Source organism: Phyllobates terribilis, unplaced genomic scaffold, assembly GCF_046119375.1.
Source record: "Phyllobates terribilis strain yellow unplaced genomic scaffold, ASM4611937v1 Scaffold_2__4_contigs__length_985480577, whole genome shotgun sequence".
Lineage (NCBI taxonomy): Eukaryota > Metazoa > Chordata > Amphibia > Anura > Dendrobatidae > Phyllobates > Phyllobates terribilis.
The window spans coordinates 857604604-857622744 of record NW_027362762.1 but is presented as its reverse complement, the minus strand read 5'-3'; the positions used below and the strand labels follow the sequence as shown (position 1 = coordinate 857622744).

General features: G+C 43.0%; 1 protein-coding gene across 1 annotated transcript in view; it reads right to left on the bottom strand.

Moving 5' to 3' along the window:
• CPD (carboxypeptidase D) overlaps nt 1-18141 on the bottom strand; it is a 78656-nt gene that overhangs the window by 7700 nt on the left and 52815 nt on the right. Inside the window, exons 7-19 of the mRNA XM_073667975.1 lie at nt 17861-18028; nt 13989-14098; nt 13060-13162; nt 12422-12564; nt 12179-12348; nt 11579-11896; nt 10265-10460; nt 7439-7574; nt 6630-6779; nt 6144-6239; nt 5994-6058; nt 1210-1341; nt 1-186 (exon numbers count right to left, since the gene is read on the bottom strand). Coding sequence (XP_073524076.1) covers nt 1-186; nt 1210-1341; nt 5994-6058; nt 6144-6239; nt 6630-6779; nt 7439-7574; nt 10265-10460; nt 11579-11896; nt 12179-12348; nt 12422-12564; nt 13060-13162; nt 13989-14098; nt 17861-18028 — 1973 coding nt within the window. The remainder of the gene's footprint in view (nt 187-1209; nt 1342-5993; nt 6059-6143; nt 6240-6629; nt 6780-7438; nt 7575-10264; nt 10461-11578; nt 11897-12178; nt 12349-12421; nt 12565-13059; nt 13163-13988; nt 14099-17860; nt 18029-18141) is intronic.

Below are 18141 nucleotides of genomic sequence, written 5' to 3'. Positions count from 1 at the left end.
CTGTGTGTGCTGCTGCTGGAATCCCTCAGCAATGGCGTTAATGTTATGGAAACCCGGTGCGAGCAGAACATGGAAGTATCCGCCCTCCTTAGTGTACACTTTCACCCCTTCATTGAAAATAATTGTAGCTTTCGGCACAGGTTTTCCTTTTTCATCCTTTACGATGCCATGAACGCCTTTATGTACCTGGAAGGACACAAACAGTTGTCAGTAGGTTCCGCTAATAACATGTATGCCACTACCGAATCACCTGTACCTTATCTGTGAGAGAGCGCTACTACACCCATGACAAAAACGGAGGAGAAGCCGTGCTATACACTTGGGGAGCGCACACTGCCTGCAGAGAAGCTGCTCTGTTAGAGATGAGCGGAGCCGGCTGGATTCAGTTCCTATCACTTATTGATGGAATCCTTTAAATCCGCCTTCTATTACACGTTCAATTTCCATTTAGGTTACCGCTGGCTCTTGTTACCTTGTTTTTAACCCTGTGATGTGCATAGTTGTACCTGAAGCTCTGAATAGTATTTAATTTTTCTTTTACCATTATCCATTTTTTTTTACACTTTAGACTTCCATTCTTAACCAGTAACTGCATTTTAATTTCCATAAATCAACAATACACAGCGACATTGTAATACACACATACTCTATAGATATAAAGCAAGGTTGTAATATATATCATGAGACAAATCTGCTTCTTTCTCTTCCTGCATTGATTTTTCACTCTCATTTCATGAGTAAAATCTGTGCTCCGTGAAGACAGAATTTCACATTATGGAGGTAGGAGATGACAGTTGGTGCTTTCAAAATTCTATGGTGAGGGGAGGAGCTAGAGGAAGACACAGACGTTCTGCTGCAAGTGCTAGTGAAATGATAGTTACATAGTTCTCCATAAAACTTTATGAGCACCAACTGCCATCTCCTATCCCAGTAATGGGAAAGTCTACATTCACTGAAGACAGATTTTACCTGTGAATTGAGAATTTTGAGAATGAATGATCAGTCCAGGAGGAGAAACAAGCGGCTTTTTCTAATAGAATATATAAAGTTCTTGATTTATGAAAAAAATTAGAGAATGGAAACCATTTTGAAGTGCGACATGTGACCAACATGAAACATATCAATGAAATATCAACGTCAACATTATTAGGGACATGGAAACAGTGGAAGTAAACAGTCCTACAAATTAATCTCGCAGCCCAAACTTACCTCTACCAGCATGGCAAGAAGTGCTCTTTTGTTGTCCATCCACAGGGACTTCAGCTGCCCAGCACCAGGAAAGAGACAGCAACTTGTATACACGGTGATCTCTGGGCAATGACCATGGGTGACACTGAAATCCTGCAACCAAAAACCAGGTAAAACAGATGTCTGGATCATTTTGTGATTTTAATCACAATGCAATGCTTTGTTACATTAAGGCACCAATCTAGCATTTTTTTTTATTTCAGCCCTGGAGAGGTGCTACTAATCCAAGTTTCCTGCACCTAGTCTTATATCTACCAGTCGCTGTCTTCAGCTCTTCCCAGAACCACTCCGGTTCACTGCCGAAATCTTATGACCGAAACTTCTGACTGACCGGAAGTCAGAGGTAACAGTCACAAGCTCTCATTGTAAGTCCTTGAGAGCGTCGTTCTGGTTCTCATAGACTTACATTGAGTTGTGACTCCCAGATCACCCAAAAAACACTGGAGTGATCCGGCAGGTTACAAACTGCTGGAGACCGACCAAAGGGGCGCCAATAAAAGATGAAGACGGCAGCTGGTGAGCATAATACTAGGGGCAAGGAACTTACATTATTAGCACCACTCCAACGCGGCAATAAAGAAACAAAACGCTGGAATTATGCTTTCACGTCTTGACTTAACATACCTGAGTGGTGTCCTGTCCTCATCATTAGTACAAATTAGAAGGTAAACCTGTATATTTTAGAATTCTACAGAAGGGAATCTCCACTGCCCGGATTTCTTTATACAGCTTTTAAAGATATCCACAGCTGCTCATCTGCAAACATTACAGGTGCGCCTCAACAACGCTCCCTTTTAACACTTTACTATTACAGACTGTTTTTACCTGCTTGGGTTATTCCAAGAATTATTTTTGGTTTTAAAGTAATTTGCTGTATTTGTAGCATAAAAAAAATGCCAGTATCTTTTATTTCCCTTCCCCTTGTTGCTGATAGAGAAGGGCTCAGTTTCCAGGCAGTTGACAATATACTAACTTTCACAAGTCCCACAATGGTATCCCATACAGACAATAATGGTGATCACATATAACTCCACAGATATGATATAACAACAACTTGTATATTGGAAATGGCTTAATCCAAAAAAACGAGACTGAGTTAGCAAGATCATAAAATATAACTTTTATTGAAATAAAATTCCAACACTACAAGAGTGTGGCTAAAAGAAAACACCAGTATACTTCATAGGATGGATGTCGTCCACAAATGACATCAAAAATACTATTCCAGAAATACGCCGCCAGGCAAAAATGATGGTATACAAATATGTGTAGAAAATTTGCTACAATATACCCAATCACTATTTATATAATTGCAAGGTAATCCTATATTGTAAAAATTGGTATAAATAAGCTAAAATAACAAAGAAATGGAATCTATACTATAAGTACCACGTATAGAGCCATGATGTTCGTTACCTGGTGAGCTAATGGACAGCTGATGAATGTACAGGACGACAGCCCGCTCCAACGCGCATTTCGTCGCCTTCCTCAGGGAGGAATAGTGATTGGGTATATTGTAGCCAATTTTCTACACATATTTGTATACCATCATTTTTGCCTGGCGGCGTATTTCTGGAATAGTATTTTTGATGTCATTTGTGGACGACATCCATCCTATGAAGTATACTGGTGATTTCTTTTAGCCACACTCTTGGCTATACTGCCATGCTACCACAGAAAATCTGCTCCTACCCTGAGAAGCAGGCCGTTCTGCAGTGCATACAGCAGCAGGAGACCTAACTGCACCGGAGTGAGAGCACCAGCACAGGAGTGAGAGCACCAGCACAGGAGTGAGAGCACCAGCACAGGAGTGAGAGCACCAGCACAGGAGTGAGTGCACCAGCACAGGAGTGAGAGCACCAGCACAGGAGTGAGAGCACCAGCACAGGAGTGAGAGCACCAGCACAGGAGTGAGTGCACCAGCACAGGAGTGAGTGCACCAGCACAGGAGTGAGTGCACCAGCACAGGAGTGAGTGCACCAGCACAGGAGTGAGTGCACCAGCACAGGAGTGAGTGCACCAGCACAGGAGTGAGTGCACCAGCACAGGAGTGAGTGCACCAGCACAGGAGTGAGTGCACCAGCACTCAGTTTTGGCCACCTAATATGACAGTAGCATGATGTAGGGGCAGAAAACCGGATTCCAGCGATGTGTCACTTCGTGGGCTGCAGTTTTGATAAAATCACTGTTTTATCAGCAGGAGATAAATCACTAGAGGGCTAGTAACCCTGCTGCCAAATTCATGAGCTCTGTATAACCCCGCCCCCATCACTGATTGGCAGCCTTGTGTACACTGTCCAGAAAGCTGCCAATCAGTGGTGTGCGCAGGGTTATACAGAGCTCAGCAATCAGAGCTGGTAGATCTTCAGCAGATGAAACAGGGATTTTAGCAAAACTACAACAAGCAGCCCTGTAAGTGACATCGCTGGAATCAAGGTCTCTGCCCCTACATAATGCGGATCTCAGATAGTGCAGGAAAAAAAAAAAAGCAGACAGTATCCCTTTAGGTCAGGGGTCTCAAACACACGGCCCGCGGGCCGCATGCGGCCCCTGAGGCTGCTTTATGCGGCCCGCAGGCACAGACCCCTTGACGATCCCGACCTGGTCCAGGAGGAGCCGCCGACAGCAGCGCTGAATTGCCACACAGAGACTGTTTCCCAGCACTGCATTTCCAATGCCAGCCGCTGGCCAATCAGAGGCCAGCGGCTGATATCTGCGTGTCGGCGCAGCGAGTATGACGTCATTGCCATATGCAGATGTCAGCTGCTGGCCTCTGATTGGCCGGCGGCTGGCATTGGAAATGCAGTGCTGGGAGACAGTCTCTGTGTGGCAATGCAGCGCTGCTGTCGGCGGCTCCTCCTGGACCAGGTCGGGATCGTCAAGGGGTCGGACTCTGGTGCCTGCGGGCCACATCTGCAGGAAGGCCGCCGAGGGAACGGAGGACAGGTGAGAATCATCTTTTTTTTTTTCTATTTTATGTGTGTGAAGAACAACACAGGGGGCACAGAGCCACAACATGGGGACCGGGATGGGGCACATAGCCACAGGATGGGGACCTGGATGGGGCACATAGCCACAAGAGGGGACCTGGATGGGGCACATAGCCACAGGATGGGGACCTGGATGGGGCACATAGCCACAAGAGGGGACCTGGATGGGGCACATAGCCACAAGATGGGGACCTGGATGGGGCACATAGCCACAAGAGGGGACCTGGATGGGGCACATAGCCACAAGATGGGGACCTGGATGGGGCACATAGCCACAAGATGGGGACCTGGATGGGGCACATAGCCACAAGATGGGGACCTGGATGGGGCACATAGCCACAAGATGGGGACCTGGATGGGGCACATAGCCACAAGATGGGGACCTGGATGGGGCACATAGCCACAAGATGGGGACCTGGATGGGGCACATAGCCACAAGATGGGGACCTGGATGGGGCACATAGCCACAAGATGGGGACCTGGATGGGGCACATAGCCACAAGATGGGGACCTGGATGGGGCACATAGCCACAAGATGGGGACCTGGATGGGGCACATAGCCACAAGATGGGGACCTGGATGGGGCACATAGCCACAAGATGGGGACCTGGATGGGGCACATAGCCACAAGATGGGGACCTGGATGGGGCACATTAGTACAAGATGGGCGCCAGGATGGGGAACGTTGCTACAGGATGGGGACCTGGATGGGGCACATAGCCACAGGATGGGGACCTGGATGGGGCACATTGCTACAAGATGTTTTCCATTATTACTATATGATGCTAATTGTAAGACAATATTACTGTATGTGGCCAATTGGGGGAAATAAAATTGTAAAAAAAATAAAATAAAGCATGAAAAAATATTGGGCACTAAAAATGCTGTTTTATATGTAAACTAAAGTAAACACAAAAAAGTGCACGTTTATTATCGCCACATCCATAACGACCCAAGCCATAAAAAAATAAACACGGCAAAAATGTTCAAAAGGTGTAGACAAAAAAAATTGGTATCACTAAAAATGTCACATTGAACAAAGAATGCGGCCCCCCAAATTCAAATTTTTTCCATGTGCGGCCCATATACCCAGCCGAGTTTGAGACCCCTGCTTTAGGTGGATGTGAATATTGTTATAAACGTTGACCCCCAAACTGTAAATGTCATAACTGCAAGGGAACATTTTTTAACAATATAAAATTCAAACAATTTTTTAAGATTAATACAAGGAACTTAATATTTAATTGGATAAATATTTAAATCGGAGCAACAGGTTAGGCTGTAGGTTGAACTCTATGGACTTAAAGGGGTATTCCAATCTCCAAGATCCTATCCCAATATGTAGTAAGTGTAATAGTAATAATATTATCAAATACCTCCAATTAGAAATGTAGTATAGTTTTTCTGATTCGCTATGTCTGTTTTCTCATGTGCAAACATTGCAGGACCTTAGGTATCCATGGTTACGACCACGGATATAGTGACAGATAGAGAGTTGCTAGTGGTCGTAACCATGGATACCTAAGGTCCTGCAATGCCTGCATATGAGGAAAGATAGCGAATCAGAAAAACTACACTACATTTATAAATGGAGGTATTTGCTATTATTATTATTACACCTACTACATATTGGGATAGGATCTTGGGAGATAGAAATACCCCTTTAAGTCTACCTTCAATCTTATAACTATGAAACTATGGTGGTATAACCAACCTAAATTGATGGACAGTTAAAGCCATGTCAGTGAGGATTACCTTCATGCTGCCTTGATGTCCTCTCCATTCAGCACCACTGATCACTCCTCCAGGAATATTCTCATCTAGAGGAAAATACATGTACAAAAATGTGCATCTCCAAAATAAGGTAACACAAGCAAACTATGACTAATCTGCATCTATACTAACCAGACTTGTTAGGGCATCCTGGGTGTCCCAGATGAATTGTTGGGTGATTATTTGCATAGACAGAGGCTAAATGTTTCAAAGTATCTTTATTTTCCACTGTTGGGGAAAAAAAAAATGTAATTAATTCAATTTTCTAATATACTTTAGGACTCAAAACCTCATTGTTGTCAAGATCACTGCTTGCTGTTATTCAGTCAGAACATTCAATGTGTATCAGGTGACGAGGGCAGATTTCTATTCACAGTAATTAAGATTTTTAGCCAAGATCATGACAACCATGAAAAAGTGGTAAAGTATATTAGAAAAAAAATGTATAAGTTATTATACAAAGAATAACTTATTGGATGAATTCTTATTACTACCATGAGTATTGATGATGCCATTAAATGTAATTCAAGCTAATTGTAAAAGAAATTAAGTAATTAAGATAACTGCAAATATAATGGAGATGGTACATACAAGACACGTTCCCTCCCCCCACCTCACCTGTGTGCACCGGGTTATCATATGGGTATGTGACCAGCAGGGAGCCCCCATCTAACACCACAGAAAGGGTGAAATCCTGCTTCAGGATTAAACTGTCAATGACCACATTGGTTTCCTTTTCCATCTCTCCAACAGGGCCGGAAGAGTTACCTAGGAAAGGGGAAAAAAAGGTTGACTTATTCGTTTGAAATACAAGAGTGGTGCCAAAATCACAATTATATTTGTTTAAAAAAATAGTAACAAGTAATTTACACTCCTAAAAAAAATGAAGTGACTGTGAATGTGCACCCCTTCCCCCTAGTGAGGTGTGAAATTTCCTAAAATTCCACACTGATCTGAAGAACTGGTGAGGTTCTGTTCTCTAGAAGGCCGTGATTCTATACATCTGACTGGTACATGGCATCTTGTGCTTAGATCTGCAGGATTTCGGATGGACTCATCAGATCACCAAGCAACACAAAGTCTAAGGAGCTGCACTGACATCGCATCTGATAAGGAAGGCACCGGTAAATGGAGTATCGGAGTCAGAATATTATTGTGGACATGTCAATGTACTCTACTAAAATTGCAAGCTTGGTGCAGGTTTTGTGCGGCTTTTGATCACTTTTATACTGGTCCCACTATAGGAAGAGAACAAATTCCCAAGGCACGACCTTGTGAAGTCTTTCATTGCTCATATTCAGGAATACTGGGGAGTTTTACAGCAGAGTCAGCAGTCAGGCGGATTTCCAAAAATACCTGACTAGTCACACTAAAAATAACCCAGACAAATGAAAATGCTTCATCAGGAAGAATGGAGCGTTCCTTACTGATAAAGTCCGTGTCCAGATCCTTGCCGTTGGCATTGGCTTGACCTATCTTCGAGGTGCAATCCTTCTCCGTTGCCCTCTCTCGCCCGTCTGGGTTCACCAATGGCACAATAACTATTCTCGTTCGGTCAATGAGCTAAAAATATAAAGACAAAACAAGTATAAATAGAATCTGTGTAACAATTCCACTGGTGCGGCTTCTAATGCTGCGGCCATAAGGTTTCTAATGGGAACATATAGTCCGAAAACAACTACTGAAGTCACAAAGAATAAAGCGAAGAGGTACAACTCCATACTGACAGGAGACATTTATAGCCCAGTTCTTGGGGGTTTCAGCGGTTAGACCACCACAGATCTGCCTACTGTATGTATAAATAATAAGATCAAGGGGGAGGACACTGGGGCCCAAACGTTTCTTTATAAGAAAGTGATAGAAAACGCTTTTAAAAGGGCAACTCCCTTCGTCATAAGTGGGTATTGTCAGAAAGTGCTTGTAAAAACAAGCACAGTTGCAGTTTATGGCTTATTAATATCTCAAAAGGGTATACCGATTTAACACTTTACTTTTATTCTGTTTACAGCTAATTGTCATGTTAATTGTATGACATTGAAAAGTGGCTTGAAATCTAGAGAAGTTTGGGGACTTCTGCCTTAGTGTTGGACTGATAACAGCTATACTGTGAAATTCAGTTACATCCTTACATAGACGTTAAATAGTAAAGTGGTCTGCTCACCAGATTTCACAATATAAACTGGATTTATTATTAATAAATAGATCTCAGTACTGATAAGTCAGGTGTACTTACTTTGAAAATCCATGTCACAAATGACCATTTTATCCTGATATAAAAATGATCAATGTACAGCTCCAGCTATAAAGTGAGAGCTTATGAGTCCAAGTGCTTTCAATCACTGCCCAATCCAGCCTGACAGCTGCATCTTGTACAGAGAAGTGAGAGAACTGAGAAGCAGCAGGGAGGAGGTACACTGGAGAGCCATTTCTGACATGAATTTTCAAAATTTGTACAGCGGCCTCACCAGCTCTAAGATCTATTCAATAAAGTATAAAGGTTTGCATTTTGAAATCTGATGACCGATCAACTTTATTGACTGTCAATAAGTCGTTTCATCTTATTCGCCCAAATAAGGGTCTTTAAGGAGGTGTGCACACATTACGCGTTTGCAGCAGAAATTTCTACACCATTTGTTATCTCGTCAGGAAAAACTCTGCACAAAATATGTAGGTTTTTGTCACTTATTTTACGTGCGTTTGTAGTTGCAGACTTTTCCCCACTCATTAGTATGGGAGAAATCTGCAGAACAGACGCTGAAAGAATTGACATACTGCAGATCTAAACATGCAAGGAAAAAATAAGCAATGTGTGCATGAGACTTCAGGAATCTCATGCACTTTTCTGGCATCAGGAAACACTTAAAAATGGAATGGAAAAAACACAACAAAAATGCAACATGTGCACAGACCCGTACACATGTTTTGCTTGTGTGCGTCAGAAATGTATATCAGGAAGACTTCCCAGCGTATACTTCCAAAGGATGCCACTGACATTTGGCCAAACAATGACTTTGTTCACACATGGGATCCGAGGTTTAAAAAAAAAAAAATATAAAAAACAAATAAATATGCACCATATTTTTTGGAATAGAATATGCACCCAAATTTCTGGCAGCAGAAAGTAAAAGAAAACATATTTCCTACTAATTAAAATTTCCCTGGTGGTGTAAAGAAGTGGTGGTGTCAATTCTGCTAATTTTAATACAGTAGGGTAGAATAGGGAGGCAATAGATTTATTGTTAGTGTTTCTCTGGAAATGTGTATTATACACATATAGCATGCACATTACATACACTCTGCAACACACACATACAGCTCAGCTACATCATAAAAACACACATGGCCCAGCTACAACATATACAGCTATATCAAAACATACACGGCTCAGCCACATCAACACATACATACACACACACACACACACACACACTATACATTACCACAAGCTGAAGTTCCTTCCAAGAACCTGCAAGGTCCTGGAAGCTTTCCCTCATGCCCTGCATGGATCAGACAGATCAGTGTGGGGCAGGCGAAGTGAGAGCAGAAGGACACTGTCTGCATTCTCCTCGATCACAGGCAGCTGCCTCCGGACTATAAGACGCAAACACTTTTTAGCAAGATTTTTTCCTTTTTAAAAAGTGCATCTTATAGTCCAAAAAATACTTTATATAGTAAGGTGAAGACTACACTATTCAGGCCAAATACCAACAAGGCAGAGGCAGAGACTAATAGGACACACCTTTGGAGATAAGTGGGAGCCTATGGATATATTTGAAGTATATGTTGGGAGCTTTCCTGGCACATATTGCAAACAGATATGTCAAACTGAAGTGTCAATGTGTCCGGTCTGCTTTTTCGCCATGAAATCAATATTCAGACAAGCTAATGGCCTCAAAAATTCACACTACTCACATTTTCTTATTTAGCCATTAGACTTTGTATTTCTATAAAAGTTCATCACAGACAGGACCCTACTGACTTCTCAAATTTGACTACCCCTTCTTGGTTTTTCTAATTTATGAAAGGACAGCACTTGCATTTTGGAGATCCTGTCTGGTGGATCTGCAAAGACCATAACTATAGCAAATTAACCGATAAAATTAAAGCAGAAATGTTACAAACTTTAATGACATTTTTCATAAAATAACATAACCAGAGCCATGATTTACAGACAGGCACCAGACATAATATGTTTCCCATGAAACACTTTGCAGAGGCCTAATCCACAGATCCCATAATAACACCAGTCTCACCTTTGTAATTGCGCCGTTCTTTTTATAATTCAAGCAAAGAAATTCCGCAAAAGTCACAAGCAACTCTGTGCCGACTGGGGCATTTCCGTGAACACCGGCAACGAATCTGATCTTTGGCTCGTCAGGTTCGGAAACGTTTGGTTTATTTGATATTTCCAAGGACCATATGTAGCGATATTCAACACTCTGACCCAACCTAAGAATAAGCAGAGAGCTGGATCAATGCTGGAATAAGACAAAGACACACAGCAAAGGGTAAAGATGGTCTTAGTAATTCATCAAACAGGTCAATACCAGACCTGAAGTGTGATGGAACGTAATGGCATCCTATACAGAAAGGCTGCCGCCCGCCGGCATGGTTAGTGAGACCCAGTTATGCCGCTCCCCACTATTATTTCCTATTGCATATCCTTTGCTTTCAAGGATGGGTTTCTGAGTGAACATTGTCCACCACTTCTGTACACTACAATGAGATTTCTTATTTTTAGAATCACATTTAGAGATAGCTAGATAGATATTGATGTATCTCAACACCTATCTCCAGGCTTCCCCACACTTCCCCGCTTGGCTCGGCGGGCTGAGAGCTGCTGCCAGTCTCCTCTGGTGGCAACTTATCTCCTGAAGAACAAAAGGGTCGCGGGCCAGAGATCCAACAGGCTGTCTCTCACCTCTAACATCTGGGGTGAGGGCTGGGAAGGCCATCATACACAGACTTTGAGGCGATCCTGCCTAATTTAGTCTAATGTGTATGGGGGCCTATAATCTAATTGACTGATAAATTGGCAATTTGCAAATCATTTTACCTAAAAATTACTTTTTAACCCTCTAAACATTAATTTAAAGTGTTAATCACTAGACGTCTTCCTTCTGTATGACTTGCTGTCCACTGCCTGCCAGATTATACTAAATAAAGGGGAACGGGGTAATTGTGTCAATTCTCCTGCTCGCTTGTCTGTCTGAACTGCATATGTTCATTAGAGAGACTGGCTTTCGGTTCAGATCAGTCCATTGGCCAAAGGACGGCATACTGCATGCAAGGAAATTAATTGACAGGGCGTTCTAGTGCAGATAGTGCTGATAAAGCATAATCACCCACTCTAGAGCAAAAGGATTGTGACAGCTAGAGAGCATGAGAATATTGACAGTTTTTGGACACATTGGACGTATATGTGCACCAAAACCGCTTTTCATTTGAAGCGGAGCATGGAAGACCATAGTTTTCTATAAATTTTGTGTGAAAGGAAAAGAAGCTTTAATTTAAATCATGTTTAGTGTCCAGATATTTCCCTAGATAATATCAGCAATGAGTAATACCTGGTGAGCTTAGTAATGTTTGGATAGTTGAGGTTCAGCCCGCGCAGGGACTCGGAGAGGTCATGATAAGGCCGATAGCGGTACAGGTCGATGTCACTAGAGGTGGACAGCAGCAGGTGCTCCAGACCATTCTCTGCTGAAAGATCCTTAATGAGGGTCTCAAACTCCTGTGTGGTGGGGTCCAGCTTTTCTGGCTCTATCACAGATACTTTTCCTTTATCTTCTTTGTGTAAATCTGCGCCGGAACGAATAAGTGTAAAATTCGTCACCAACGCGTCATCTTCTGTCACATTGAGCATTTTTGTAACAGGAACATATCTAAAGAGAAAAAACAGACAGATGATTGTGTGACCATATAGTTTCTTCATATCAAATAAAATTATCGAGATTAAATGAAGGGTTAAAGTGCTAACAAGAATCATGGTTATACATCCACTACCCTGCACTGCCGTGATGGCGTCTTATCCTATGGGCGACTCATTTTTAATCAGATTGTGATGAAATCCATCAGTGCAGATCAAATCATTTCAATTTTTGGGCAATAATATCTCTATTTTGGTAGATAAAATAAGTAACACAGATAACTGTGGAGATAAGTACCCTCTCGCAGAGGCCGTGACTTTATACGATCCTGGGACCAGCAACCTCCAGTAATCCCCAGCCTTGTCAGAGGTCACCGGGTGGTTAATATCCGCTACACTGATGGTTGCATTGAAAATGCCTCTTCCATCTGTGGCATCGAGCACAAATCCTTTGATGCCCTTGTGCACCTAAACATGGAGTCAAGGTTAAAGCTTCACACATAATATATGGAGAAAGAAAAAGCAGTTAGTATGGACCCACCTGCTGTATGAACTCCAGCAGCGACCTGCGGTTACTTTCCCAGTAATCGGGCAGTTCTGGGGCCAAGGGATATTTCACACATCCCAACTCAATCGTCACCTCAAAGCAGTTAGTATTCAGATAGTTCCAGTCCTGCATCCCACCTACAACATACACAGGAGAAGGTCAACCCGCCATAGGCAACACAACCATTTATGTTACAGGGGCGTTAGAAACCAATACGTGGAAGAATTTATTCCCCAAAATACTGTAAGCGCCACACTTATCCTGGGGGGCAATACGGAGGGATTCAGGATCCCCCTTTACAAAGACTTTTCCTTTAGCTTTAACATACATATACTCATCATCTCAATCCTTCATACAAACCAAACAGACACCACCACCACAACCAACACCAGCGACACCACCACTACAACCAAAAACAGCACAACAATCACAACCATCAAAGTCACCATAGCCAATCCCCCAAAACAATCAACACCATCACCACAACCAACACCACCATCTGAAGCAGCATAAGCACAACCAATCAAAGCTCACAACCAGCATAACCACGACCATAACCACCAGCAACACTACCAACCAACAACCACCATAAGCAGCATAACTACAACAACAACCAACTAATGGTCTCTTACCTGGGACATTATACCAGTTTGCCCCATTGGTGATTCCTTGAGGGAAATTCTCATTGGGATAGATCTCCTTACATGGACTGCCAGTGAACATCTTACTATTTTCCTATGAAAAACACAAAAAGTACTTTAAAAAAAAAGTACCTTCACATACACCTTTTTCTGATGCTACCCAACGCGCGCACACAATATTGCAGCCTGTAATAATCTGCTGTAAAGCTGACATTCATTGGTGAAAAATGGATTCAGGACACTGAAGGAAAATAGTCGATATGCAAATTTGGGGGTTGTCTTCCTTGGGAAACCCTTTTTTCTCTTGATTAAATGCATGTATTTTTGGCAAAAAAAAAACATTTTTTGTAATTGTGTTTCATTAAAAATGTTATCTTCCATAACTCCTATGTTACACCGTCTAATTATGGCTGCAGAATAGGTTAACTAAGAATAAGTCAGTGAGCTCATTCTGACAGTTCAATGGGAGAGTTTTTAAACACTTCATCTGTTTTTGAGCTCCTCAAATGTGCCTCATGACCACTCGCCACATCAAAGTTGAATGTACAGGTAACAAAAAGTTAATGAAATCAATTAGAAAAAAATTAAAGGAAAAATATAACAAAATATTAATTTGTCCCTAGACGTGAATTACCAGTAGTAATAATAATAATAAAAAAAATACTGGGTAGTAAATATTTACATGTACTCTCGTTTTTGGCCACATGGTGGTGGTATAATACAGGGAATAGTCGTCTGGCTGTACAACAACTAGGATTCTTTGGCTCCAATCAGACCAATATCTAGAACTTTTGTTAGCGATATTTTATCATGTCGGAAACCTATTGATTACAGGCAGGTATAGGCAGACAGTCGCTCCCAGGACACTGTGCCTATGGCTGGCAGGGGAGAACACGGAGCTTCCTTGCTGTAAGCCTCACCTTGGAATAGGAGAGAGCCAGCTGCTGGAAGACGGAGTCATCTGGGGATTTACTGTACATCGATATGCCCTTTTCATCATCATCATAGGGATAATTAACCACGAGGGAACCTGCAGACACAAGTCAGGTCTGTTAGAAAATCAACGTAACAAAAAATAAAAACAGAATACACAGATGTACAGTGAGGAAAGTCATCACAGACTCATGGCCGACAGGTCAGTGCGTGACGAAGGTTCTCTCCTAGGTGATTTTTGTATCCCTGCATTATGCAGCGCCCCCTCTGGTCCTGAACAAGGCGTGGCAGTGCATGTTTTACCTAAATTATTACTTTAATAACGCTGACCTAGTTAGTGTCCACTGAACTGGGACCAGAGCTAAATGGCAAAAGTTTCCTCCAATGTGACCAAAAAGAAGCGAAGCATGACTGAACGCAAATAGGCAGCGGGTCCTTTCAGATGAAGTCAACCAGGAGATGATCCATGAAAGGGAAGCACTGGGTACACAGTACACACCAACTGAAAGCCCCTGATTGTGGAGGGGACCTCCGGGGGTCCTACTAAGTAAGAGTAAGGGCACCGGCTACACACCAACATACATGATGGCAGCAGATTATGTTTAAATCCTAGAACTAAGGAAAATATACATAATGATCCATTAACTACAAAACAGAGAAGATGACTCAGGAACGTTGATGTCACCAAAAGAAGTGACAATTGCAAAATATAAGTTCAAACATTAGCTTAAAGGGTAATTCCCCCCCCAAAAATAAAATAAATAAAAAAAATGAAGCTATCCCCCATCCATTTCACATGCTGATCCATGGGAGTCTGACTCCTGACACAGAGAATGGGGGATCTACAGCCCTATCAGGAATGGACCGGCGAAGTCAAATGGCCTCCAGTTCATTCATTGCATATAGGACTGCTGGAAATAGCGCTGTACTCTGTAGTCCAATAGAAAATTGACGGAGTAGAGACCAAACATGTGCACCATTCCTGGCAGGGCTGCATAGCCCCAATTTTGGGTTTGCTGGTAGTCCCAGCGGTCGGTCCTGCAGCAACCAGTAAGTCATCCCCTATGTGGACAGGGCATAACTTGATTTTATGGGGAAAAACTTTTTAAAATTAACCTACATTTTTATATGAAAGAAGTGCATATACAGCAATTTCAGAGTACTTTAGTCATCCTATACAAGTGTTGGGGCTTTGACACTACAGATGGGATATAAAAATACCTTTATGTCTGAAAACCTAACGCTTCCCGCTGCAACCTTAATCTCCCATTGCCAGGAGTATATGACTTGGCAGACCAGGTACGCACAGATAATGAGGAGAAGAGATCAGCACATTCTTGTCAATTGAAAATAGTCATAAAACCATCTTTTCCTTACACTCTTGATGTGTCCATTTTAATAAATACTTACATTCCTCTGTTATTCCTCCTGGAAACATGTGAATAAATTGACAACTGGGAGAAACAATTCTGCTCATCAGTGAAACGCCCGAGTGACAACCAGTTGTCTGATAAATTTAAAGGAAAAATAACAGACAACAAAATAACAAAATGAGGGCACAGTGCAGCGTCCTAAGATCAGAGGCTTCAGATTATTCACGGCCAGTAATGAGCATGGATCAACCATATTCCAGTCGTATGTCTGTTTACACAGATCGACAGGCAAAGAACGGTCGCTAGAACAATCACTTTATCCCTATACATGGGTTATCAGCAGCACATGCTGTGTTTACATGGGGCGACGTCCTGCAAATAACTAGGATTTTCATGCCAGCATAAAAATCCAATCACTGAACAAGTGTTTTGCCGGCCTGCTTAGACGGGATGATCATCAGAGCAAGTGCTCATACCAATGCATGTTTGAGGAATTATCAACTTATCTAAAAGGGGTCTTTAGTTCACAAGTATTTCCTAAAACAGAGCTCGAGAGTCAAAAGTCCTTTTTAAAGGGCTTATCCTTAACATCAGCGCCCAATCTGAGAGGGGTTGGGGATGACTCTCGCCACCCCTCGCAGATCAGCATCTTCTGCTCTTTACCTGCACAGTAGTACTGTATTTTTCGAACCATAAGACGCAACTAGGTTTTAGAGGAGGAAAATAGAAAAAAAATGTAAGCAAAAAATGTGGTCATGATGCCCTGTTAAGGGGGAGGGTGTCTGCTGCTGACACTGTTATAGGGGTAATGTCCCTCAATTCTGTTAATATCCCCCATCCTGTTATATATGGCCCCCTCCTTCCTGTAATACGTGGCCCTCATGCCTCTATCCCGGTATGTATGGGCCACCCTCATGCCTCTATCCCGGTATGTATGGGCCCCCCTCATGCCTCTTTCCCGGTATGTATGGGCCCCCCTCCTGGCTCTTTCCCGGTATGTATGGGCCCCCCTCCTGCCTCTTTCCTGGTAAGTATGGCCCCCCTCATCCCTCTTCCTTGTATGTATGGCCACCCTCATTCCTGTATGTATGACCACCCTCATCCTGGTATGCTTGACACCCCCTGATCCTCGTCACGCTGCACAGAAAAAAAAATAAAACAATCATACTCGCCTCCAGCACTGCGTCCTGCTCTGTTGCTGACCGGGATATCACTGTGTGACCATCGCCCTCACACAGTCGTGCTGCTGCTACAGTGTGCATGCTATTAGGAAGAATGAATGGTCACTGCTCCCCACGCACACAGTCCCGGCGTGGGGAGCAGTGACTATTCCGGCACAGAGCGGGACACAGCGCTGGAGGAGAAAGGAAGTGTTTATTTTTTTTTCTGTGCAGAGTGACACGGGGATAAGGGGGTGCATACAAATTGTCTGAATTGTAAAGCGCTGCGGAATACGTTGGCGCTTTATAAATAAAAAGATTATTATTATTATACCTGGATGAGATGGGGGGGCATACATACCTGGATGAGGTGTGGGGGGGGGGGGGGGGGGGCATACATACCTGGATGAGGGGGGGTGCCATACATACCTGAATGAGGGGGGGTGCCATACATACCTGAATGAGGGGGGGCATACATACCTGGATGAGGGGGGGGGGGCATACATAATACAGAGATGAAGGGTGCCATATATACCAAGAGCTGTGCTGCAGGCACAGTGTGCCAGCTATTAAGGAAAATGAATATGTACTGCTCATCACGCCCATGGGCATGGGGAGCAGTGAATATTCATTTTCTTTAGTAGCGGGCACAGTGTAGGCTGCACCAGGCGGCTGCTGCCTCCTGTGCCCGGCTACTCAGCTGCTGTCGCTTCCCCCACATCCCCCCTCACGCACAGCCACAATATTTATGTATATTGGACTATAAAATGCACCCCTTACTTTCCTCCAAAATTTTGGAGGAAAAAAGTGCATCTTATAGTCAGAAAAATACGGTAGTTGTCCCATTTACATTAATTGGACAACACTGCAATACTCGATACAGTCGCTACTATGTAGATAACTTGCAGGTAATCAGAGCAAAAGAGGCTGCTGTGACCGCGGAATTCTACGGCCCCTTTAAATTGTTGATTGACAGAGTGTGCCAAGAACTGAGCAACCATCAATAGCCCGTGACTATTCTGATCCTGGACGACCCACTTAAAGGTCCAGGATACACCTGCAACCATAACCAGGGAAAATCCTGCGGAAGAGTATGCAGAATATACGGTACAAATAATGGATTTATGACCTAATTATCTACTGATCACTTGCATAGATGGTAATAGGATACAATGTGCAAATAGAAAAGAGGAGAGGAGGGTGCAGGTGCAAATTGAAAAGAACTTTAATACAAGAAATTCCACGTTTTGTTCTTCAATGGAGGACGTCTCTGTAACTCTTGCATAAGACAGAGGACACAATAAAGAAGTGTAATGAATAACGTACCTCCATGGAGATTAGCAGACAGGACAAATGGGTAAATCTTCAGCCAGCTCATTACAGCCAGAGTCTCAAGTTGCGGAGGGTCTGTGATTTGGAAGAATTGGTCAGGGAAATTCCGATTAAGATCATAATTGTTGGTGTTGTTTCTGCCAATGATCCCGTCACGGTCTCCTGCACATAGACGAGAAGTCATTTATGGTAACCTGGGAATGCTAGTCATGAGGCAGCTCACCGCAAAATCCACTGCTGGAAATTACACAGAAGGGAAACTTATCTGTTAGCAT